Raw genomic sequence first — 27,917 nt, forward strand, 5'->3', positions numbered from 1 at the left:
CAACCAGTTAGGACAGAAAGCATAATTTTAAAAAACTTACCATAGCATTAAAAAATATAAAACTCCTAGGAAGAAATCTAATATAAGACGTCAAGGACTTTACGGAGAAAAATTATTAAAGTTTATTGAGAGATATTAAGATCATAAATGGAGAGATACACAATATTTTTGGCTATGAAGACTCATTATTGAAAAGATAGCAGTTTTCTCCAAGCTACCAACAGTTTAACACAATTACAAAAGATAATACACAAACTGGGAGAAGATATAGGCAATATGTTTAACTGAAAAAGGATTGGCATCCAGAATATACAAAGAAACCACGTGAATCAATGAACAAAGACACACACCCAACAGAAAAATGGGCAAAAGACATGAATAGCTATTTCACAGGAGAGGAAACATGTTTATATATATTTAAAAAATGCTCAATAGCATTAGTAATCAGGGAAATGCAAATTAAACCCACAGTAAGACACCATACATTAGACATCCAATTGGCAAATACAAAAGACAGTCAAGACCAAATGTTTACTAAGATGTGGAGCAGTGACACTCAACCACTGCCAGTGGGAGTGGAAACTGGTACAAATACTTCATAAAAACAGTTCAGCTTGACTAAATAAAACCCGCCTCTCAGAGCAGCAGTCCTCAAATTTTTGCTCTCAGAACCTCTTTACATCCTTAAAAATTACTGAGGACCTCAAACTGCTGTTGTTCATGTGGGTTATGTTTATCAATATTTACTATATTAGAAATAAAAAGATACTCAAAACACAAAAATATGCAAGTGTACACTTGACTAGCTGTCAGAGTGATGATGTCATCATATATCTGAAAAATATTTAAACTCATGAAAAATGAGAGTAAAAAAGACAAATAATGTCTTAGTATTCTTATGAAAATAGTTTTGTCCTCACAGATCCCCTGAAAGGGTCTCACAGACCCTCAAGGGTCCCTGGATCACACTTTGAAACAACCGCCCTAGAGCAATTCTTGTGCACGTGCACCAGGAGACACGTACAAGAATTCATTCAGTCCTCAGATATTTATTGAGCATCTACCATGTCAGGCATTGTTCTAGACATTGTGAATATCTAAACAGACAAATCAGACAAAATCCCTGCCCACGCGGAGCTTACATTGTAACTGGCAGAATGTTCATAGCAGCATCATTCATAATAGCCCCAAACTGAAAACAATCCAAATCTCCGTGAACAGAAGAACAAACTGTGGTATAATCATATAATGGAATACTATACAGCAGTGAAAACAAACGAAATACAGTTACATGCATAAACATGAATGGGAATCTCAAAAACAATGTCAGAAAAAAGTCACAGAAGAGTACATACAGCATGATACTATTTACATAAAAGCTCAAAAGCAGGTAAATCTAAACAACATATTATTAGGGATACATACATAGATGGTAAAACCATAAATAAAAATATAAGAATTATTTAAAAATCCAGATAATGTTCACCTCATGTGGTGTGTATGGAGAGAGGAAAATTGGGGATTTTAGGCATCTGAGAATGTTCTAGTTCGTAAGCTAAAGGTTGGGTATATGCATGATCTTCATTTATTTCACAACAAATATTTTAAAAGAAAAAAGATAGAAGGTTACGTAATACATAATTTCATCAACAAAGAGAGGGAACATCTCCCCATATTTCAGCCACTGCTGTGCACTGCAAATCAGCCCGTTATCGTAACTGGTGGGGAAGAAGTACATGATAATACGAAAAAAGGAATGAGCATGGGTTATTCCTCACAGAAGTATGAACTAGTTTCCCAGAGTCAGGATCCAAAGGGAGGGCAGTATGATAGTACTGCTCTGCCAAGTTGGCTCAGGGTCACTGGCATGATTCTGGTTACCGGGTTACTTTGTTTACTGGATATAATTATTTGCATAAAGCAGAGAAGGAAATGATAGGTGATGCAAATCCAAAAAGAAACTGACAAAGACACTGCCTGTTTACTAAATTCTGTTGACTTTTAAAAGTACAAATTCCCTTTGGCACATTCTCCTAATAATGCTTTTATGTGTTGAGTAATTCAAACAGACAAAAAGTGCATGCTGGCTATTGACTGTTTCTCCACATTGATCAATAACAGGTGCCAGGATGGTCACACAAATGTCATAATAATTTTGCAATCATGTCTGCCAAGGTCATGGCTGGCAGTGCCATCTTGAAGATTAAACAAGACATAGTTAAGGTGCAATTTCTCCTGATTCAGGGAATTAGCTATAAATTTTGGTATATGATTTTAAATTTGAAAAAAAAAAAACAGACCTTGAAACATTTGATCCATCCCCTGTGCCCTAACAGGGCAGGCTCAAGTTCTCATCTTGGGTTATGGAGTTGGTGCAAGAGGTAGACCGGGCCCGGCAGCAAATGGCCAGCAACCTATTCCCAGGAAATAGGGAAGGAGAAAGGAGGTCCGTTCTCCCCAGCTGGGTCTAACACAGGGCGCCAACTCAGCAGATAGTTCCAGATCCAAAATCTTACCCATATTTAAGCTGGAACGGACAACGCCACCAGGGGGTGCTAAACTGCAACAGGTAACAGGATGATTTGGGATCAAGCTGTTAGCTGGACCTTCAGAACTCTGCCCATTCTCTTACATGCTTCGCTGCCGTGAGTGGCACACCCACACCTTTGTTGCATTGGACAGTAATTATTGTACCTGTAGCTTTTTCCTCCCTCTCCAATAGGAAACATAAATCAGGAGGGAACCTTTCTCAAGTTCTTAGGTAACTTTCACTCGATCTCCCCAGATAGGAGGAGGAATGGATAATCCTCTTGGTCAGAGCTGGACATTTGTTGGACCATGATTTACTAGTGGATAGAGTTACTCTATGTTTAGAAACAAATACCAGCTGCTAACTTTTATTTTTAACCTGTATATACTCAGACACAAAGAGTTCTCCTTGTGCTTTCCTCAATTCTCATGCTAAAGAATGACGTATCCTTTAGCTTCTAGTCTCTGGGTGATAAGGAGAACAGGAAGGGGAAGTGGGTAGGATGGGGGCCACTGCCTTCTCTGGTATAGCTTTCATATCTGATATGCCACCAATTCATACTTTGTGTACTTTTATTTTCAGGGGTTACTTGTAAACACCCTGCCATCTCTGAGTCCTCTGCAAAGACTTTTTGTTGAACCAGCAAAATCCTATCAGGAAATAGGGAATCTTTGTGTTGCCTCCACAGCCTCATACCTGTGATTTCCTAGCCCTCTTTCTTATCCGAGGCCAAAGGCTTCGTAACCCTGTATTCTCAAGACTTTCGAATTTGAGGTACTGGCAGGAGTGGCAGTCAGACTGCAAATTTGATGACTTTAAGTACCAGGCCCTTGCTCAATTCAATGTAATTCAAGGTACCAAATACACAAAACAACAGAACCTCACACTCAATTTCAGATGACTTTGCTGAGATTAACGTCCCATAAGTGGACATTTTCCTCATTTTAGTTATGCAGAGGACAAGAAAGAAGCAAATGGATACTAATAAGATGTAGAAATCTATTTTGATGGAGGCTGGTATCCCTGGATTTTATAGCCTTTTCTTTCTTCATTTGGTTTACAGAATGTATTGTTTCTCCCCAGAATGTTGTACTTCATGTCTTTCCAGGCATGATAAAAAAAACTTTTCCTGAGTTACAGAAATGTACAAGGACTCCCAACTATAACTGGGAAACACGGAAGGAAGGTGTGCCAATGTCACCTTGTTTTCTAGTAGTGTGAGAATCTTCTATCCTATAAGCTCAGAGGTGACAGCAGTGACCTGAGTTGGCATGTAACAGGATTAACAAATTCCAGTGTGGTTCTAATGCTGGTATTCCACGTCCTCCAGCAGCTCTCTGTGCTTAAATAGGTAGGGAGTTTTTTCTAATGTCAGACAACTGCCTATGGCTTTCCTATATGGATGCCAGAGAGATTAACTCTGGAAATATTTTTAGCTCATTTTCTCGATCATCCAACGTTAAAAATCATAATCCAGCAATGTCCACTGATTTTACTAAATGCTCAGATCTTTTGAGATCAAAGACTTCCTCTTGAGATCTATACATACCTATATTAAATCCCTTTTAGCCTAGTAAATATGTGACACATGCCTTATTTATCCCAGAATTTCTCTTAGGAATCTAAGTAATAGCAGGGTAGGTTAAGATAAAGCTGGAGTTTGTATTTCCTCCAGAGGCTTAGTAAATCTGCTAAAATCTCTTTCCCTTTCAAAGCTTCCCTCCCAAGTTGACCCCAATTCGAAACGGGGGAATGAGAGTATGGAGATATGTAAAGGTGACAATTTTCTTTAGTCATTTACTAAAATATTTAAGTCCCAGCTAACTGGCTGATAATAGAAGAGATAAAAAGACCCAGTCTCCGCGTCAAGGACTAGCATCTGGCAGAGGGAGAGCAACAATGCTAACAAGTAAGGGCCCAAAATTTTTAGGCTGCTGTGACAGAAGATTTAACAAAGGACGGTGGGACACAAGAAGAAGGGGTCAAATCTACCCGGAAACGGAGTATGTCAGGAAAAGCTTCATAAGATTGGCAACATTTGACCTGAATCTTGAAAAACAGAATTGAGAGAGGTGAGAGTGGAAAACGGGACTGCAGGCAAGAGGAGGAACATAAAGAAAGATTGAGAGCATGGTATCACAGAAACTAAAAATGCGAAAGTGTCAAGGGGGTAGTTAAAAGTGTCAAATGACAAGATTAAGTACAACAAAAGAATTCACTGGATTTGGGAAATGGGAAGTTATCTGTGACCTTTGCTAGAGCCATTTTGATGGAGTAGCAGGATAAAAGTCTGGCTGCTGTGAGTTAAAATGGGTGAAAAGCATAAAGAAAAAAAGTTAAGTGTAAACAGAAGACAAAGAAGCGGTGACAAGTTTAGACTGTTTCTTGGAGCCATTTGCCTTTTTACTTTCAAGTGAACGAGTTCAGCTAAAATAAGGCTTAGATAGGCTTTACATATCTATAAGAAAATGACTCCCAAAAAGAACCAACTAATTTAAAAACAAGTTTTTAGACACAATCCATTCTTTATGAGACTGCCTATATTATTTTAAGCAAATGATATAAAATCAACATTTCTACGGATTTACTCGGCCATCATTAATTTTTCTTTTATGTAGTTCAAAATAAATAACACCTGTAATTGCTTATGGTAGAAAAGGTGCTTTATTTTGCATATCATTGGTACACAATACATAAAACTGCCTAAAATCAGTCTTGGAAAACATAACTGTTAGTTATACCTTAAATGGTCAAAGACCAAGTCTCGTTTGCAACCTACTTCATTTTATGATCAGATGACTACAATAATTTTAAATACTAATAATCTCTTCATATCCAATGTTATAAATGATTTTTATGCTATAAGTGCTGCAATTTTTAAAAATAAAAATATCTTCAATAATAGTAGACCATATCTCTAACCAGAACCAACCTTGGCTAGTCTACAAGTCTTTGAAATAATGGATCATCTGTTTCACCTTCTTACAGATGATTATATTTATGCAACTGGGTTAGGGAGCAGGGGGCCTCATACATGCAGTCAGATTATTTCCGTTTTTTTAAAAATGCAGATAAAAGTGAGTTTATAATATCCTATTTCTAGTTAAATTGCCAAAACAGTTTACTAAACTAAAATGAAGCCAATACAATATTTCAGAAAACATAATTCTAAGAGCATGCAACATTAAAATATTTTCACTATATACGTGAACCAAAGGTGCAGAGCCCAGGAAGAGGACTGTGGCACAAAGGCTTGTCTAACTGAATTGCTTATTCAGCTCGGAGGAGTAAAAGTAATTTAACTCAGTGTAAATCCTCGTATGAAAGATATCTGCATGACACAGCCCACTACTACTCAAACGGATCTTCACTTAGAAAATGTGCAAATCATAAGAAGCTAAATGCGCTTCTCTTGTTATTTACCCTAATCCATTCTATTCATGAACACACAGCTCAAAGATGTCTTATTAACTATTAACATCAAAGCCACAGAGATTTCTCAGTGGCATCTTTCAGTCACCAATCTTGTCATAGAGATAAATGTGACTAGTGCTTAATGTACAAATGCCAAAAAATAATAACAGAATCTGGGCTAATTCTCAAAGCAAAAGCATTTGTTATTTTAACAAATCCCTCAGTATAGAAAGACTGCCTTTCTCTCTAGAAAATGAGACACATGTTAGAATCACAGGTTCATATTTACCTCCTGGTCTAGAACAGTAGAGGCATTTAAGCAAAGTAAACTAAACCAAATACTGAATAGTATAAATGTACACACTCAAATATTCTATTCTTTGCTTAAAGTCAACTTATTCCTTGTCATTAAAAGAAGTGCTTCAAGATGCAAATTTTTAATTAACTCAGAGAATAAGGGGTTAAAAGCCAGATCTTCTTCTCATAAAGCAAATGGATCATTAAAATAATTGGACTTGAAACATATACTCACTATAACTTTCCATTCTTATTCTTTTTATAACTAAACACACACATATACAACAAACTCTAGCATTTAATATGTGCAAAACTGCTTACTATTTATTTTAACTTTGGTTATTAAGTATTTGTTTATCCTATATCAGACATATTATGGAAGCTATAAAAATGATTACACACATCATAATGAGGTAAGTTAAAATTCTACTAGTGCAAAAAGCAAGCATATGCTGAAAGCAAAGCATATGAGTTAAACAAACGCAGAACGAAGCTCTCACCAAGGGAGGTGCTGGGATGACAAACCAGAGAAGCTCCTTGTAAACATTGTTGTAAAGTACACATTGAAAGATTAAAGATTCATAAAGCCACAAAAAAGATATTCTAACAACACCATAGTAGTGCATTTATTTTACCTTTAGAGTTTGGAAATCACTCATTACGTGTCTAACAGTTTGCATATTTTCTTCAAGAGAAACTTAATTAGTGAGACACATTAATTACAAATACTGTAGTATAAAAACCCCAGTTCTTTACAAAAATTATATATTAAAATATTCTATACACTTTAAATTAGTAACTGGAACATACATATATATCAATTCTGCACAGTTAAATCCATCTTTGCTGGGAGTATTATACATGAAGTTTGAGGACATAGCTACTCAGTCAACCTAAACTGGCATAAGGTTACACGGTATAAAAAAGATAGGCCTGTGCTCCTGCAGTTACTGCAGCTCTTAGTTTGAAATATCATTTCTGCAATTATTGCTCTGTATATTCATTCCAGATTTGAATAGGCAGCGGAACCATGGACTTCCTAAAAGGTTGAAAACAAGTTACCTGTAGCAGAGTATCTATAATGCCTATCTGCATCTTTAAGGTTGTAATGGAACCTGAGTATGCTGTCTAATGCTTATATTTCAGTTGTAAAAAAGTTTATACAATTTCGAGGTAAAAACAATGCAAAAATAAAACATTTAGAGCATTTACAAAAATCTTACAAATGGTTAAAACACTATTTCAAAACCTGTGTCCTGTTAAGGTGCTTCTTTCTTTCTGCAGTAAGGAGGACATATACTTTAATTTTGAGTTTTAAATTATGAACATTTTAATTTCAGCAAAAGCTAAGTTAGAGCCATTAAGACACATGTTAAAATGTTCAGGGATATATTTCACTTCTGATGAAAATACAGAATTTTAGTGCCAAAAGGGACCTTAAAGGTAAAGTCTTTTAACTCCCTCATCTATTAATGAGGAAATTGAGGGCCAGATAAGTTAAGCGCTTTGCCAAAAATATATTTGAACATATCAGCCTGGTCTGAATTAAGAAAATCTATTACTCCTTTTGTATTTTGCCATGATTCTTGGAAACTAATAAAAATTTTAAAGTAGAATTTCTGAACTTTGCTCTTTCTTTTTTAATTTAAGCTCTGTGCTAACTGTAGATAAACAAAGAAATGAATCAAACGGCTACTAAAATCAGTATCACAAATATTATCCAGTAGAAGACAGTTGCTAGAGGACCACTGCTCATGTGGAATAAAGTAAGAGGGAGTACTCAAAGACAGGGCCTTTACAACGTAGAGAACATTGCTATATATGACAGCACAGTGTACAGCAGCCAGTTACTAGAATCATCTCAATAACTCTAGGGTGACTGAGTTACATGGCCTTTATAAAAGATATTGGAGTAATAAAGCCTTCTAGTTTTTATCTTAACTTTACTATTTTCCTTTATAAAAGAGCTATAACTGTAAGGAAGAATCCATATACTAATTTTCAGAGTCTTTTCTTCTTTTCTATTTTTATTTGGATCTAGAATTGAGCAAATACATTTTAAGAACAACTTACAAACTCAAATTCATAACTGTTAGAAATACAGTCAGAGAACACTCTCTTAAATGACAAATCTTCATAACCAGTTACTAATAAATAATCATCATCACAATAGCTTCAGTAAAAAAAAAAATCAATTTAAAGGTGCTTTTTTATTGTTACCTTGAAGCCATCGAACTTGTGTAGCTGGTCCATACCCCTTTTCATTCTTTGCTGATATCCTGAACACAATGGCAGGCCGGGATGTATAATCAATATGTGCATTTGCAAGTTGCCCAGCAGTTACTATACACGAAGTCTTAAGACCACAATAAATCCTCATAAACACAAGCTGACTTGGATTATCTTGAATTTGTGCTGTGCGGATAGCCAAGTAGGCTGAATATTCCAAAATATTTCCAGAAGGCGAAGTTGGAGGTTCCCAGGAAAGATGGATACCTTCAACATTCTTGAAGAGAAGGGGGAAAAAAAACAGGTAAAGGTTCTGAAGTTTTCTCTAATATCACGTATTATGTTGAATCTATCTTTAGAACATAAAATGCTGCTTTCCACTAAAGTAATCACAGTAGATGTTAGAACTTTCATTGTTGATTTTTAAAAAGCTACCTTAATTGGATCTATAATATTTAATTTATGCCCACTTTTCAAAAACATAACTAGGCTTAAATGTCTGCCAGTACTATCCCAAGAAAGGGATTTTTCTTACCTGAAAACAGACCTTTTCTTCTCTAAGGAGGGGCAAGACCTTAGGATAAAATAGAATCCAATTTCATGTGTTCTATTAAAAGTCTCCTTGTTATGCATTGGTTGCATAACAAGAACAACATTAATATTAAGAAGCATACTAGATTTCCCTGACTTTCTGAAATTTGGACGCTATAACTCTGCTCGAAATTTGGTCCTTAAAAATATCATGAGTGATTAACAAAAAATATTTTTTTTAACTTTTAATCCACTCCTTTTATGTATCTCTCATTTCATCGGACACTAACAGGAATCTCTAAACTGACAGTTCTACTTCATGTACAAAGTTTCAGTAACTTAAATCACCGCGTCTTGAACCCAACATCTCACCTTTGAAATTCGGACTGCAGAAGGAGCTCCAGGAAAACCAGGAATACAAGTTTTAAATTCACTGATTTTGCTGAAAGGGCCTATTCCACAACCATTGATGGCAGCAACCCTGAATCTGTATCCTGTGCCTGGAATAAGATCTTGTTTCTTAAGTAAACTGTAGTCAGGTACGTCTGCATTTCCTATCTAAAATGTAATATATGCAAAAGTCAAAGAAAAGGTGCAATTAATCATTTTTTCATTAAACAACAAAACTTTTAAAGAACGAATTATGTTATAAAGTTCTAATTCATGTTTACTTATTTCCTTCTTTCACACATGGAATGAACCCTCCAATACAAAAGCAACTAAGTCAATAAATTAAGTGATTCTTATACAGAAGTAAAGTGCCCTTTCCAGTCGAGAATCACTGATTTCAAAAAGAAATATAAGGGTATTCTGCACATGACGAGTACGAAGGTAGCAAAAAATTCACAACCACTATAAACAACGTAACAACTATCTCGTCTCCACGTAAACTTAACTTGGAGTAGAAATCTCTGAAGATTTACAGCCAAATAGTTTAGCCAGGAACAACACCCTTTGCACACAGGCAAGCAAGCCTGACAGAAAAGGAGTGACTAGTATGTAGTAGAGAGCATTTTAAAATCAATTTAATTTAAAATCAATATTCAGCAGATATTACATATTCTCCGAGACTGAGTCTCAGAGAAGTTAAACAAGGACTTGTCCAAGGCCACAGTGTTGAGTGCTGAGATTAACAATTCAAACCCAGCTTTACTGGCTCTAAATTTTATGCCCTTTTTTCCCTTTGGGAAATACCAGCAGCTACTAGGTCCTTAGCTACAGATATTTCCTTATATATGTAATCAAACTACAGAGAGAATTTTCATTAGGCATAATACCAACAAATTATTAACCAGGACTTCTATTTTTGTCAATAATTGGAAGAATTCACTATGAAAAAGAGGGACACCAGCAGTAATATTCTTAGAGAAACTAAAATATAATGATAAATGACATATTCTCCATTTGTGCAGATCTTTGGGAGATTCAAACTGAGTATCTATTTCCTTGGCAATTCCCTCTCTGAAAATTCTCTATTACACAAACAAATTAGTTCAGTAGGCTTTGGAGCTGTTATCTATTTCATAATTCTTACAGGGTTAATGTCTCCTTTATATATACGAGGTCCTCTTTAAGGGGCTTCAGAATTTAGGAAAAATTAGATTGTAGTCAATGGCCTATAGGGGCTTTTACATTTTTTAAATTGTGAAATCAGGAATAAAAAAGTTCTTGGTAAGAAAAAAATGTTCCATTCTCTAAAGACACCAGGTAACAAAATTACAGATATTTCAAAAAGCTACTTATCTGTATTGGCCAGACTACATTATTTATGACTCAAAATCCAGCCCAGTGATTGTATAAGATTTTTCAAATGACCTGCTTGTGATATATTCTATAAAAAGAGCCTTAAAAAGAATACAAGATAACTAGGTATATAGAACTCTCAATTACAGATTGTGAACAGATTGCAATTTCACTCATTCAAACAACCTGAATCAAAGTTATATAAGAAAAATCCCCTTCTGGAGGCTGTAACTCAGTGTAGAAATCCATCAATAGCTACCTTTGAGATGCTTTGCTTCCCTTTTGGCAGCAAATAAAACTGGCTCACCAAAGCTGTATTATTTTTAAAAATTCCTACATCACACCACTGTCGTTCTCCTGTTTTCATTGTGGCCAGTGGATTTGACGGAGTTTCTTTCTAATTTCAGAGACAGAAAAATTTATGAAGAGTCTTATTGAACATACACGAAATTTCAAGATTTAATAAATCCATGCAGTGATCTACAAGTAGGTATATGGCTAAACACCACAACATTAATAGCTCATAAGTAAATAAACTCTTAACAGATTAGGTCAACTGACAGTGAAACAGGGAGGCCAATTCAAACAGAGGGAGTGACAGGCATTCTCCAAGTCAGTAGCTCTGTACTATCAACCTAGCTGGAGTTAGCATGCTTTCCAATCAGTGATATGTTAAAATACCAGCTGTTTTATAGAACACTGTCATTTCAGAGACTCTCTCGGAAAAGATAATCCCTTTAGTGTAACATTACGAATTGCTCCAAAAGGAGCAAATAAGGAAAAATTCATTCCAAGCTGGCTTATTTCTAGATTCAAAAACAACTAGCAGAAATTCAGTGACGTTTGCACTTGAAATACCTGTGATTCTCCAAACCTAAAAGGAGAAAAAATGTTCAAAACTAAAATGCAATTTGACCATACTTTAGTATATACTAAAGGGGAGCAGATTAAACAATTTTACATGTTTTACCTTGCTTTAACACAAAGAACTTCCTCTACCTTAAGCTACTTTTAGTGATAAGTGAATTATACTTATGCCTGGAACTAACCTTTTTAAGCCATCTTCTTTATAATTGAGACACTGTTTCCAGAAGCTCAAAACAAATGTGCACTTCAGTTATTTATTTCTGTCTTAAATATATAACAGTAGAGGTACATGCTTATAATTCACATTATTTGTTATTTAGGCTATCACACATGACAAAGTGAGCTAACTAGAGTCTTTAAGGTTTAAAAAAAAGGAATAGCTTTAAACTTGTTTTCATTTTAAAAACTCTCTTCAACCACTTTTATAAAACAACTGGCTCCAACTAAAATAACAAATACCATTCTGGCTGACGCACTGCGAAACAAATTTAAGAGAAAAAAGTTCATTTTAATAATTCTTCTCTGAGAAGAGTCTAAGAACAGTAGGACTTAACATTCTGGAAAGGTGACAGCTGATGAAGATATCTATATGATCAAAATCCATAAAATCACGATTGAAAGAAAACTAAAACTACAGTCAATTCTAGAAGATTCTAAAAGGTAAATATTAGGTCAAATTAAAACTCTTGCTCATAGCAATAAAGTTGAAATCAATGATAAATTGAAAAGTATATGCACACACACACACACACGTATTATCCTTATATCTATCTAATTAAGACAATCTTGGCATACTTGTGAGGCATATTCCTAGCATTTTAAGCTTGGTGCCATGCAGACCAATTCCGGCCTCCCATAAAACAACCTAATGTCAGAGATTATTGGGCTACCCCTACAGGTATATCTAACTCAATATTGCCATATTCTGTTGCTCTTCTACTAAGTAGCTAGCAATAGAACCATTCAAGGTTTATGTTCCATAATATGTCCTTTTATTCTTTAAACCACTAATGTAATTTACACATATGTACACTCACATATTTCTGATTATGAAAGTAATACATTTCATTACAGAAAAATGTTGAAAGCATAAAGAAGTAAGAATTATCTGTGGCCCAACAACCTGGAGAAAGTTATCTAGCATTTAGTTTGGACGTGTGTGGACTCATGGGAGAGTGTGAATTTATGTGTTGTGTGTATTTTTTAATAAAATTGGGGCCACAATACATACATATATTATTTTTTATCCAGCTTTTTTCACTTAACATCAGACTGTGAACATTTTCCTCTTCAACCCTTCATTTCTCAACCTGTGTCAAATCCTTAATAGAGGACACCCAAGAATCTTTTCATAAATTTACGTTGAAGTTGCTCAGCATTTAAAGCGTACTTAACCGTCTGGAAACACACGTCATTTCCAGGTCATATACTTACAGAAAATGGCATCGCTGCAGCATGTGCCTCTACACGGCTGATCTTAGTTGCAGGCAGTGCACACGTTTCATCAACTAAAAATTAAACAATTCATCAGATGAGACTTACATAATCATTTATCAAACAGACATGTTAAAATATAATTTGTAAATATACAAAAAACAGCCAGAGGGAGAAAACCACAACAATTAGAAATATGGACCCTCTAACTCAAACTAATTGACAAAGTTCGTTTTTCAAGGGTTTGATAACTAGGTTAGAACTTCAGAGAATGTTTACCAAAGATGAAACACAATTCCTATTGCAAAAGAATAAAATGAGAATTTACAAAATCAGAAATCATTCAAGCTGAGAGAATTGTTACTCCATAGTCTAGAACTAATCTTTTCTAAGGAAAAAGAAATTTGCTGAATATATTCACTGTAGGAAAGATACATTCTGATTGTACTTCAGTGTGTGCTGATTTAAATATTGTATGAAAGGCAGCAAAGAGTATATTTATAATGATTTCAATTGAAATGCTTTATCTGTTTATATATGATTCAATCCAAGATGAAATACAATTCCCATCTAAAACAAATAAGTTTGATGAATTTATATACAAAAATGGTTCAAAATACAGTATGTGAAACACATTTCAAACCTTCAGATTTGGTACTGAATGTTGTTAGTGAAGTTTCATCTTTAACAACTGCCCCATTTGTACTGGATGATTCAGTTTTAATGGTCTGCTGGGTTACCATAGTTTGTGCGCTGGAAACAGTACTGGATACAGAAGTTTCAGGGATTACTGTTCTTAAGTCCAGGCAACTACTTAGAACACCTATATTTGCTGACGTGTGAGGACCTAAAATTAAACGGAAAATAGCAAATATTAACATAATACCTACAGATAATTGTTTTCTCTTATAGTTCTTGTCATACAATACCTCATATTTTTAGTTTTAAAATCATAAATGTGAGCACTGCAAATGTCATTAATATGAATTAGGCACAAAATGTTTAGAAAAATTAAGTGCATTAGATTCATAATGGATGTCCACTTCTCAGCTCCTTCTTCTATTCTAAGCAGTGAATCACTGTTCTCGAACTCTACTAAATCATAGATCAAATGGCCGTGCCTTCCATTTTAGAGGAAAAAACAGAGATCATCAGACATGAACACCATCAATTTTCTGCCTCCTTCTGCCCTAAACTAGAAACGTATTGACGATTGCACCTTCCTCTCTGTCTTCTCTTCCACTTCAGAGGATAAGCTGACCTCTCTCCAAAGGAAGTTTAATCTATCCTCCTGTGCTCTTGCTCCCTTCCTTCCTCCATATTTTGGGAACTTCTTTCATCAATCTTCCTCTCTTTCCAGGGTTTTCAGATTATTCTTCTTCAGTAGTTTTTGGCCCTCAGTCCATAAACGTTATCAAGTCTCTCAATCAAACACACACACAACTTCCTTGACCCCACAGGTCTTCTCCAGTTACCATCTCCTCTTGCTAATTCCCTTCAGAGCAGTCTACTTCCTTGACCTCCCCAAATTTGGTTGCTAGCACACAGTACTCTAATGAAACAGCTCTGGCAAACGTCAATGATTTCTAAGGGAAACTTTTCCATTTTCATCTCCTTGACTTCTCCGTAGTGTAAGCAATGCTGACCACATACTTCTTTTTGAAGCTGTTTCTTTCTATAAGTTTATATTCATTCATTCCACAATACTGAAGACATACTATCCACCAGACATTGTGCTTGTTTCCATTACAGTGAAATAAGGCAGGCATGGTTCATCCCTCATGAACTTATAGTCATGTGGTAGAGAGAGGCATGCATATACAATAAATGTATAGTCACAAACTGTGATGCCCACTACAGAGGAAGAAAATACACCACCAATCTTTTAAGTTCTTTCCCTAACCTAGGAACTCCTTTTCAATCTCTTTAGCTGGATTCTCTTCTTCAAATGACTCTTCAAATGCAGGTGTTCCTAAGCCCTTTCTTTTCTCCCGTCACATATTTTCCCTGTGCTTTAACTACTATTCACAAATCATACATCTCTCAAATAGCTATGTCCGAGGCACTGTGCCAGGTGCTGGGAACCTAGCAGTGAACAAATGAGACAAGGTCCCTGCTCTTGTGAGCTGACATTTTAGATACCTTGAGCATCTAAATTTATACTTCCAGCCAAGAACTGTCTCCTAGACTCCAGACCTAAGTACGCAACTGCCTGTTAGAAACCTTTACCAGGGCCGGCCCAGTGGCACAGTGGTTAAGTTCGCACGTTCTACCTCTCGGTGGCCCAGGGTTCGCGGGTTCAGATCCTGGGTGCAGACATGGCACCACTTAGCAAAAGCCATGCTGTGGCAGGCGTCCCACATATAAAGTAGAGGAAGATGGGCATGGATGTTAGCTCAGGGCCAGTCTTCCTCAGGAAAAAAAAGAGGAGGATTGGTAACAGTTAGCTCAGGGCTAAGCTTCCTCAAAAAAAAAAAAAAGAAAAAAAAAGAAACCTTTACCATATGTTCCTCAAGTGCCTCAAAAACAATAAGTTCAAAGTTGAACCCATCTTTTTCCCAAATCTGTTCTTCCTCCTATATTTTCTATCTTGATGATGAGTACCATTATCTATCAAATGTCTAACCCCAAAAACTGGGAGTCAAGTTCAACTGATTTTTATTTCCCATATCCAACCAATTTCCAAGTCTAATAGATGTTACTATCTAAAAGTCTCTGGGGGCTGGCACAGTGGTGCAGTGATTAAGTTTCCACACTCTGCTTCAGCGGCCTGGGATTCGCAGGTTCGGATCCTGGATGTGGACCTGCACACTACTTATCAAGCCATGCTGTGGTGGCATCCCACATACAAAAGAGAGGAAGATTGCAATGGATGTTAGCTCAGGGCCAATCTTCCTCACATACAAAAAAAAGTCTCTGAAATGATGCATTCTCTCCTCTCCAACCCACCTACTGCTTTAGTCTCTATACCTTTCTTAGAGTCCTAAAAGGACCCTCTAACACATCTCCCAATCATTTCCTACTATAGTTCTTACTGATGGTGAGGCTAGAGTGTCCTTTCCAAAAGAAAAGAAAAGAAAAGAAAAGCTAATCATGTTGCTCTTCCCCTTCTGAAACATACCAGCTACGACAACCTGCAGAGACAAAGCCCAGCCTCCTCTCAGTGACCTGAGACTGGGGAGCCACTCATTCACACATTTAAATGTCCATGGTGTGCCAGAATCTGTCACCGTGCAACCACTCTGGTTTTCCCACTTGCCTAGTGTTAATTTTATCTAGACTGCCTTACAATGTAGGATTTAGAGTGTATTAAGGTTCAGAAATCTCGAAGCTCCTATTTGTTTTCAAGAGCATAAACTTTTTTAAAAGACAGACATGGCAAACCACTATAGTAAAGAACGTTAAACTGAGGTCCAGGACCAAGCTTTTATAATTTTGACCAAATGATTCCCTTACATCAGCAAATTAATTTAAAAAGTGCTTTCCTCTTCCACAAGTAATGAAATGAGAAAAATTATATGAAGTTATTTTCCTTGAATATTTTTCTACCATGGATTCATAAAAAATGGAAATAAAAAGAACAGTTCATCTGGTTAAGTTTGAATCATTGAAGAGGAATTAGATTTACATCATCTGTCTTTTTCCAAGTTAAAAATAAAGTTACATGTTCCTATGTCAGGGATATATCAGAATGAGATTAATAACTTAGATACTGAAATCAGAGGCATTGTATATCTCAAATGACATGAGAATAGTCAAATAACTTACTTTAAGCATAAGGATCACCAAATTACAAGCTATCCCATGAATGCAATGGGCTAATCAACAGTTCTCATAAATAGATTATCTTTCTGAGGATAATTCAATTACTTGCTAAGCAAATGTTTACTAAGTGATGACTATTTACCAGGCAGGATCTGGATGCTGGGGAAATAAAGGTGAACAAGATAGATAAAAATCCCTGCCCAAAATAAATCTAGGAAAATAGAACAATGAGACAGTGACACTGACACACTAGCCAATCTCAAATGTCACATAAGAGCTTGCCTCATTTAAATTCCACAGCTCATAACAAATTATTACTATTCGGGTAAGTGCTTGCTTGGTGTCTTGACATCACTCTACCTACGGTCAATATGGTAGGTATATTATTATTTTGAAAATGGACCAAGACCATATAACAATTACTTTTGCAAGACTCTAAAATTCCCTACTATTATTATAAAAAACTTCAGCTTTGTTTAAAATACCATCATATACCTTCAGTTTTCCTTATCATATCCACCACACAACTATTATGATTAGAAGAATTAGTTGCCAAAGATGAATGTAAAATGGCATTAGAATCAGCTGATGCTTTGAGATCCAGTTTGTTTTTCACTGAAGTTCCTTTCATAGCTGCATGTTCAGTTTTCGCACTGTGCGTTGTATCATTGATCTGTAAGAAATAAAATAGTTTTTGTAACAAGCAATGTTCGAAGAGAAATACATATAAAAAATAATTTACAACTTAAAATGCAAAATAATTTACAATTTAAATGCTTCTTAAAATAAGTTTATCAAAATATAAAACAGTTTAAATTATATTCTTAATTTGTATAGAATTATTCTTTACATTTTACAATAGTTTAAGAAAACAATTTCTTTTTACTTAATCTCCATTCTCAAAAGGCCAGTTCTGAAGGGGAAAGGGAGGGTATATTTTGAGGGAAAAAAATCTACATTTTTATAAGTGGTAGTTGGTATTCAAGTAAAAATGTATGTAGCATAGGAGACTATCAAAGCTATTGAGTTTAACATTCTGGTCAAATCTTCTTAACAAGGTCAGACATGTATACTAAAGATCTGATGACTCCTAAAAGCAAAATCTCATTTATATGAAACCTTCAAGCAAATAAATTATTCTGTATGATTGAATTTTCCATAGAGATATCAAGATTTAATACAAATACATATAACTATTCTTTACTATTAAACATTTTAGAAGGAATCTTCCTAATTACATTTTTCTTTGTCTTCTTAGATACACTACAACGAACACATTTAAATTTTTTGATAATTCAAGTAATCAATGTTCACATTCAGATATTCAGTTCAGTTATTATACAGTAATACCTATAGGTCTACTGAGCCATAAAAGGGATTTGGCTTCATTCAAATACCCCAATATTGTTGCTCCTTTTTAGGTACCTATTTTTTGTTACTTTTCTGTCTCCACCTTTATTGTCAATTATAACGATATTGTCAATTATAATCTCTCATGGCTCTACGGATACTTGTCCATAACATGCTCTGTACTTCTAACTGATGCTGATAGTGCTACTGTTAATAAATGATGATGACAGCTTCAACTATTAGGGAGCATTACACTATGTGACAGGCACTGTGCTACGTATTAATAAAATCTGTATTTCATTTAATCTTCAGAAGAATTCTATAAGTTGGATAATACGACCCCAGCTTACAGATGAAAAAATGAGATTCAGAGATCTCAAATAATACACCCACAGTTAGGTAAACAGTAAGTAGCAGAACTAGAATTTGATCATGTTATACTGTCTCTAATGTGCTCTTTGCTTAAAAAGAGCAGTATCAGATATCCAGTCTAACTAGAACTGGTCAAATGAGAATAAATAAACCCTGAGTTTTTGGTTAAACATAGCAGATTAAATACATGTTTCAGGAGATTGCTCCAAAAATACAACTCAAATGATCATAAAGGAATAAACAAAAGTATAAAGGTATAACTTATAAGGAAAAAGAGAATGAGAGAAGAGACAACAGTAGGTAAGAAGATATAAAGCAGAAAAAGCTGAAAGCTAAGAGTCTGCAGGCAGAAAGTCACTAAGAGGCAAACCATTTGTGCCAGAGTCCAGAAAGGCTTGGGACTGGAGACATCAGGTTCTTTGGAGCCGGAGGTGCAGAGTGCAAGTAAACGCTCACCATACGCAAGACTGTGTAAAAAGTGGCTTTCGCCCCAGCTCGGTTCTTCCAGTACACAAAGCCAAACAAATTCCTCTCCCTCATTCTAATCAAAGATGGAAAATAGGTAGAAAGGTTGAAATGTGAGGCTCTGGACTGTGGTGCAGTGTCCTTCAGGTGAGGGTGGAGGAGAGGCACCCATTCTGAAAACGCAGATTAAGAGAAAGTCTGCATGCTGAACAGAGAGACTATTCACCCCCACACTCCCTCACTAAGCTCTGAGAATACTAACAGCCAGGCTTATAAGCAACCCTTAGGCAAGAGGCTAGAGAATTCTCGGGAAACTCACTGGTCCAAGAGAAAAGACCCACAGATACTGATACTTGTCGGTCCCCACCCAATCACCCTCATTAAGGTACACTAATCAACAAGCCATGCCCATATGCATAGCCCTTCTGCTATGGTCTGAATGTTTGCGTCCCCCACAAATTCATATGTTGAAATTTAACCCCCAAGGTGATGGTGTTAGGAGGTAGGGCCTTTGGCTGGTGATTAGTACCCTTATCAAAAATGGCCCAAGAAAGCTCCCTTGCCCCTTTCACCAAGTGGCGATATAATGAGAAGTCAGCAATCTGCAACCTGGAAGAGTGGTCTCACTAGAACTTGACCATGCTGGTACCCTGATCTCAGACTTCCAGCCTCCAGAAGTATGAGAAGTAAATTTCTGTTGTTTAAAAGCCACCCAGTCTGTGGTATTTTGTTACAGCAGCCTGGATGGACTAAGACATCTGACAAGCTCCTTTTTAATGCCTCACTTCAAACATGAAAGGACAGCCAAGCATCACCAGACATTTGATGACAGCCTCTAACAGGAAAGTCTGAGACCAAAGAAAATTTTTAAAAAACGAACTTGAAAAAAAGAAATATTGCTGAGAGCAGAATACAACTCCAAATTTTAAAAAAAGCATAATTTTTAAAGAGATAAGGGAAGATGATATATTTATGAAGCAAGAATAAAATGCTACAAAAGAAATAAAGAATAAATGTTTTAGAAATTAAATATGTGGCTGAAAATATTTAAAAATGGGATAGAAGATTTATAATATAAATAAAATTTTTCAAAAGCAGAATAGACAGATAATAGGAAATAAAAAGTAAAATCAGGAGCTGGCCCAGTGGCGTGGTGGTTAAGTTTGTGTGTTCTGCTTCAGCAGCCCAGGGTTCGCCGGTTTGGATCCCGGGCATAGACCTACGCATCGCTTATCAAGCCATGCTGTGGTAGGCGTCCCACATATAAAATAGAGGAAGATGGGCATGGATGTTAGCTCAGGGCCTATCTTCCTCAAGCAAAAAGAGGAGAATTGGCAGCAGATATAACCTCTGGGCTAATCTTACTCAAAAAAAAAAGTAAAATCAGAAGATTAGTTCAAGAGGACCATCATTCAATTAACAGGAGTCTAAAAAATAAGAGAGAGAAAATGGAGGGAAGAAATAATCAGTAATGAAAGCTATGAATTTCCAGAATGATGGGGTCCACTTAGTGCAGAGCACAATGAATGAAGACATACACTCCAAGGCACATCATTGTTGAAATTTCAGAATATTGGGGATAAAAAGAAAAAAATTAGGTCACATACAAATGATCAGGAATCTAAGTGGCATCAGACTTCTTAACAGCAACAGTGAATGCTAATGCCTTTAAATTTCTGAGGAAAAAGTTTCCAGCACGGAATTCTATAACCCAGCCAAACTACCGATCAAATGTGAATAGACAAAAGGCATTTTCAGATAAGCAGGATCTCAAAAAGTTTACCTTTCATAAACCCTTTCTCAGGAAACCACTGGAGGGAATGTACAACAAAACGAGAAAACATCAAAAAAGAGAAAGAAATGAGATCAAGAAACATGGGTTCTAACACAGGAAAAAGATAAAGGAAAATCCTACTATGAAACAAATGAAAGATCTAAGATGACAGCTGTGCAGCGGGGGTGGGGAGGGCAGGGGGAACTACCTTATGTGTTGTTTGAATATTTTGAGAAAAGTTTGATAATTTTGTTGGAGAATTCGAGTATGAATAAATGACAAGCAAGGAGAAAACTAAGCAAATGAAAAAGTGAGGGAGTTAACAATCCCAGGAAAAACAAAAAGCTACATGAAAAAGGAATAATACTCACAGCATACTACATGTTATCATCGTAACGTAAACATCAAATAAGGATTCAACTAAAAATATCTAAAGGATGTGGGAAGGGGAAGGGGAGGAAATGTCAGTATCTTAAGAGATCGTCACCCTGCATCTTCCATTATTGAAGACAACTGATCTAAAACTAGAAAGTCATGAAGTAGCAGCATAAGGATTTTATTTAAAAGCACAAAGGTAAATACTAGAAGAAAGCTAAAATAGTTGAAGGTAGTTGTTTCTAGAGAGGCGGAATCAAGAACAGGGAGGGACAGATTACGAAACTACTGCTCTTCATTAGAAACCTTGTAGTACCATCTAAATTTGCAAGACAGACATATATATATGTGTATATATATAAAATGTATATATTCAACATATAACATACATGTGTGTGTACATATACGTCTATTAACACAAGCTACTCATAAGTAACTGTATGGGCTTTACTTGTTACATACCCTTCCTGACAACAGCCTTTTACGCTCATTACTGATCCTCAGTCATATTCAGAACATGTGAGCCTGTACCTACATCATGTCCCTTGAAAAGAGTCTACTGTGGATGTAGACAGCAGTTTGCCAGATAAAAACAGTTTAAATCCTACTAACTTTTTCATCAGTCTTCACAAGTACCTACTGTGAAGCACTTCATAAACAAGAAATAACTTCAAAACAAAGGTGCTCAAAACTCAGCAACTCATATTCTTTGGTAAACAAAATACATAATAAGGAACATATTTCATATACATATTTGGAGCATATCTTTAGAAATTTAAAATGAATGCGTGTATGATGTTTAGAAATGTCAAAATATAGATTTCAAGACACTGTAATATAAATTAGAAAGGATTAACCTCTGATGCTATGTGTAATGAGGCTAGATTCTCTTGGCCAGAGGTTAACTCAGGCTACTGTCACAATGATCTATGGACCTTTCTTTAAAAAACAGAGCTACCTGGGTATCACGATAAAGATTCCGATTCACTAGATCTGGGGAAAGGCTTGGGAATCTGTGTTTGTTTTTAATCTCAGAGGTGATTCTGATGTGCAGCCAGGGTTGAGAAGCCCTGTTATAAGGCAATATGCTAAAAATATTAATAAAAATTGGGACCATAACCATAAATAGTCCTTTACCATCATAATTTTTTAAACTTACACTGTTAGGAACGATGCTATTACTGCCTTGTCTGTGAGGGTCCATCCTGACTCCTGTAGAAATGAGAAGGTTCAGACTGATATGCTCTAAATTAGCTTCAATAAAATGTATTACAATAAAATACTTTTAGAAGTTACATATTAAAGTTTAAAGAAGTAGTATCTTTATCAAAGTTTATCTATTTTCTTAATAGTTTGCTTAAAAGTTTACTGAAATCCTTTCTGGAAGAACATGTAAGATTAAATCAGCTTTTACTTTCCAAGCGCCTGTTAGTTAAAAATATTTTTGAAAAAACCTGAAATATTTTTGAAAGCTAATTAAAACCATCTCCTAAAGTCAAGCAGCATGTCAAATTAAGAGAGTACATTGAAACGGACTGCAGAAAAAGCATTCCACCCCACATGTCTGCGTGTTCTACTACATCAGAATAGTAAGACAGTCAAGTTTCGGAGTTGAAACACAACATATTTGATTTAGCAGGCAGGAAACATAAAATTTCTTAGACCAGGTCTAATCGCAGGCTTTTCTGCAGCATCTTTTTTAAAAAGCATATGACCATGCATCCTTTGAGCATGAAAATTATGTTACCTTGCATGTTTGGTGCTGCTGAAGAATCTGATGATGTAGCTTGGTATGGCAAGTCCGTATTTAACTGCAAAAGATAGCCCTCAACTGTAGGCACTTCATCCCATTTGACATGAAATGAGTTGGTAGTGGCTTTGATCAGTTGTACTTGTGATGGTGCTGGTGGTTTCTCTAAAGAACAATATGGATATTATACATGTAAGTTTCAAATGTATCAAGAGTTTGCCTATACAGTTTTTGTGGACCTGTAGCTCTGAAAACGTCACCAATGAGTATTTCATTGGTTTACCAAGAGGGAGAAAATTTGCTCAGATAAACATACTATAGGAGGTCAAATGAAAATAGTCTGGGTTTCTGATTCTATTTATTTATTTAATTCCTTATACAAATAAATCTGCAATGTAATTCCAAGCTATCTGAGTCATCAGATTCAGAAAAGATGTTTAATCCTAGAAGAGGGGGGAAAACCAAGTATTATACAGTTATAGCTGCATCATTTTACCTTCCTCATAAGTTTTTATATATTTAAAAGCCAATTTTAGCCAACGGCACACATGTTTGAAATACTGTTAATGTTAGCAAAGATGATTTGGACATGATATTTTGGAAAAATATAACTTCTTCGAAGTTAATACCCTCTTATCAAAACTTACACTTCCCAAAAAAGGTAGTTACTTTGGTATAAAATATTACCAACATTTCCAAAATAAATAATAAGCATGGACTCTTAGAACTGGAAAAAAGGACCTGAGATTATTTCCACAATATCCTTGTCCTCTTTTTGTTTACCTACCAAATCAGAGAACTCACAATTCCTAAACTGTATATTTCACCTTTCAATGGTTATACAAGAAAATTTATTCTTCTAGTGAGTTAAAATCTGTAAGCTATAATTTAATCCTTACAGAACAAGTCTAATGTCCATCTCTTTGTATCTTTTAGAGTAGGGTTCAGCAAACTACCGCTCATGAGCAAGATCTAGTCTGTGCCTGTTTTCGTAAATAAAGTTTTAATGAAACACAGTTATGCTCATTTGTTCATATATTGTCTATGACTGCTTTCATGCTACAATAGCAGAGTTGAATAATCATAACAGGGACCATACGGAACACAAAGCCTAAAATATTTACTATCTGGGCCTTTACAGAAAAAATTTGAAGACCCTGTTTTAGAGGATGATTAAGCCTAGTTCCTTCAACTATTCATGTAATAGTTGAATTACACGTAAATTCCTCCGATATCCTATTCACAATCCAGTTTACTTATGTTTCTCAAAGTAAGGCAACCCACACCTGAACAAAAGCAGAGAAGAACACAAGTCCAGGAGGTACACCACCCACATAGTAGAAGTTACATGAAGAGAGAACAGAGAAAACCTAAGGGTGCTAATCAATGAAATAAATCAAGAAAATTCCCAGAACTGAAGAACATGAGTTTCCAGACTGAAAGGGCCCACTGAGTACTCAACACAATGGATTAAAAATAGACACACAACAGGCACATTATCATGAAATTTAAGAACAGAGGGGACAAAGAAAAAAATCCGAAAATCTATGAGGGGTGAGGGGGACAGTCACATCTAAGAGGACCAAAAATCAGAAGTGGTTTGGTTTTCTCAACAAAAACACCATAAGCTTGAATACAATATAACAATGCTTTCAAAATTCTGAAGGGCAATGACTCCCATGCAAACTTTCAACTAAGTGGGAAGGAAGATGGAACATATTTTGAAAGAATGCAAGATCTCAAAATAAATTTATCACCTATGCACCATTTCCCTGGGATGTGTTCCACAAAAAATGAGGAAGTAAACCAAGAAAGGGAAAAATATGGGATTCAGGAAATAGGGAATCCAGCACAGGTGAGAGGCAAAAGATATCCCCCGGAAGATGATGAAGGGAGACTCCAAGATGACAGCTGTGCTAGATTTGTGGAAGGCAACATCCCAGATTGGAGCAGGAGAAATTTCTTCAAGACGATGAAATGTGACAGAACATCTGATGCATCTAACCATATGAGAGAAGATTTAAACAACCAGTAGAGTGTATGAATGGAATTGGTGGTAAATACATACAAATTTAAACCAAACAAACAAAAGTGACAATTATTAATCCATAGCAAATAAAAAAAGTGTGCAAGGAAGGTACGCAAAATATTCTACATGGCTCACCTGTGAATACTGTTTATATAGTCATAATGTAACATGAATTATATAGTCATAATGTAATACTGAATACTTATCTAACAATATTATGTGTAATCATACTGAGAGAATAGGGGTAGAAAAGGTGCATAGGAGAGAGGTAAGGAATGGTGGGAAGAAGCGATAAATCCTTAACTTCCATAGTAGAAAGTGAGCATATTATGCCTAAGCTGAAAAAAATCAAAGTGACAACATATTCACATTATATGGAGATATGAAAGTAAATACCAAAAGAATTGTTTAACAGAGCTGAAAGAAGATGCTGGTGAAGCAAGGAAAATGGGAGGAAGGTGGGAGCAAAAAACTGCTGCTACTTTTCATAAAAAACCATATGGACTTATATTACTCTTTTAAATGTTACTAAATGTACAAAGTTTAATAAAAGTGAAAAAAGGCAAGATGAAGAGCCCTCATTATCCCCTCCCTCTCCCTCCCAAATTGATGCCAACCTACCAAGTTGAAAAGCAAAATCTAAATTTTGCCCTTATGATTGTGGCCATGATTACTTTTAGATAGACACTGGTGACTAAAGCCTTTTTTGGAAAGGTTTATGGAAAAACTGACCATTCAGAGCTAATGATTTTTAACCTTTTAAAAGTCACAGATCCCTTAGAGAATCTGCTTAAAGTGACATACTTGCTACCAAGAAAAATTTATACACATCGATTTTTCTTTCAATCTCAGAGACTGAAGCTTATCCTTGGACTTCAGTTAATAATTCTCAGTTTCAAAGATGAATCAGTAAGGTGAATTTTCTGTATTTCTTTCCTACTTGCTATTATGTGCTTCTTCCACAGAAAGCATTTAGTTTCTTAGTTGTTCCATTTATTATTTTTTCAATTATCTTAATTTTAAAATTAAACTGTTTTTACATTACAAAAGCAATGCATGCTACTGTAGAAAATACAGATAGGGAGAAAAACTTTTAAGAAATGTATACTCTCTCCTTTTAGATAATACTTTGGTACACAGTGTACCCCTCCAGATTTTTCTGTTTATACACTTAAAAAAAAAACTGGAGGGGCTGGCTGGGTGGCATAGTGGTTGTGTGCTCCACTTTGGCAGACCAAAGGGTTTTTGGGGTTTGTGGGTTTGGATCCCAGGGAAGGACCTACACATGGCTCGTCAAGCCATGCTGTGACGGCATCGCACATACAAAATAGAGGAAGACTGGCACAGAAGCTAGCTCAGGGCCAATCTTCCTCCCCAAAACAAAACAAAACTCAAAAAACTGGAAGTCATAAGTATATTTGGTAATCTGCTTTTCCCATATAACAACACATATTACATCTCCAGATCTGATTTCTCTACTGGCCTCCGGACTTGTTCATTCACTCAACTGCCTACTTGATCTCCTTAACTCAAACTTGGCATGGTCTAAATGGAACTCTTAATTTTCTCCACAAGCCTGTTTTCTTCTCAGTCTTCCCCATCTCAGTAAATGGAAATACCACCAAATTATTCAAGCTAAAAACCTCATCCTCCATTCCTCTTTCTGTCATCTGCTGCACCTAATTCATTAGCCAGTTCTGTCAACAAGAACTCCAAAATACATCCCGAATTTATCCATTCCTCCCCGTCTCCACTGTCACCGCTGTAGTCTAAGACCTCTGACTACTGCACAAGCCTCCTAACTTGTCTCCCTGTGTGCACATTTGCCCTTACAATTTCCTGTCGTCATAACTGCAGCGACCATTCCAAAATGTACATCAGATCATGACATGTCTCTCCTTCAATCATAAATAACTTAGCATTGTGCTTTTAAAACAATTTAAGCTCTACCGTGATGTTCAAGCCCTACATGAGCTGTCCCATGGTCATCTCTCTAACCTCCATTTCTACCCTCTCCTCTGTTACTCCACTCAAATCTACTCCCAAACATGCCACGTATTTCTATCTCAGGGCCCTTCTACCTGCTGTTCACTCTTCCTGCAGTGTTTGTACATGGATGGCATCTTCTCACCACGCAGATTACATCCCAAATGCTATCTCATCCTTTTCTGACTACCCATTCTGAAGGAGCCACCCCCGGCCATTCCCAGTACCTCCTCTCACTATCTCTGTGTTCTATCTTACTGTCTATCCATGCTTACCAGAAACTGGACTTATTTTGTTAATTTGGTTGATTATTGCCCGTTATCCTCTTGCCCTCACACTCTCTTAGGATATAAGTTCTTTGACAGCAGGGATATTATCAGTCTTGTTCACTGCTATATTCTCAGCATTCGGAGCAACTGCTGTTTCACAGATGTCAACCAATAAATATTTATGGAAACATGGATGAGTTCCATATTTTAATATTTTTTGGTGTTATAATACTTTTTTAAAAAATCTTTTTATTTTGGAATAATTTTAGATTTATAGAAAAATTGCAAAGAGTTCCCATTTACCTTTACTCAGTTTCCCTTAACGCTAACACATTTGTTAAAACTAAGAAATTAACATTGGAGTAATACTATTAACCAAACTACAGACTACTCAGATTTCACTCCACTAGTTTGTCAGTTAATGTCGTTTTTGTTCCAGGATCCAATCTAGGGTACCCCCTTGCATTTAGTCATCATGTTTCCTTAGTCTCCTCCAATTTGTGACTATTCCTCAGTCTTTCCTTGTTTTTCACCACTTTGAAACTTTTGAAGAGTACTGTTCCCATATTCTGTAGAATGTCTAGAATGTCCCTCAGTTTGGGTTTGTCTGAATTCTCACAGAGAGGGGTTATGGATTTGAGGGAAGAGTACCATAGAGGGGAAGTTTCTTCTTACCACATGATATGGGAGGCGGGGATAAAAGATTTCAACATAGCTTGTCACTAGTGATATTAACC

General features: G+C 35.9%; 1 protein-coding gene across 1 annotated transcript in view; it reads right to left on the minus strand.

Annotated features, from left to right (window-relative positions):
- Positions 1-95: 95 nt before the first annotated feature.
- The window catches only part of HCFC2 (host cell factor C2), a 45,811-nt gene continuing 17,989 nt past the window's right edge, over positions 96-27,917 (minus strand). The window contains exons 8-15 of the mRNA XM_046646205.1: positions 22,894-23,061; positions 22,306-22,358; positions 17,306-17,483; positions 13,689-13,892; positions 13,046-13,119; positions 11,004-11,141; positions 9,374-9,559; positions 96-8,747 (exon numbers count right to left, since the gene is read on the minus strand). Coding sequence (XP_046502161.1) covers positions 8,433-8,747; positions 9,374-9,559; positions 11,004-11,141; positions 13,046-13,119; positions 13,689-13,892; positions 17,306-17,483; positions 22,306-22,358; positions 22,894-23,061 — 1,316 coding nt within the window. The 3' untranslated portion in view covers positions 96-8,432. The remainder of the gene's footprint in view (positions 8,748-9,373; positions 9,560-11,003; positions 11,142-13,045; positions 13,120-13,688; positions 13,893-17,305; positions 17,484-22,305; positions 22,359-22,893; positions 23,062-27,917) is intronic.

This window comes from Equus quagga, chromosome 19 (assembly GCF_021613505.1).
Source record: "Equus quagga isolate Etosha38 chromosome 19, UCLA_HA_Equagga_1.0, whole genome shotgun sequence".
Lineage (NCBI taxonomy): Eukaryota > Metazoa > Chordata > Mammalia > Perissodactyla > Equidae > Equus > Equus quagga.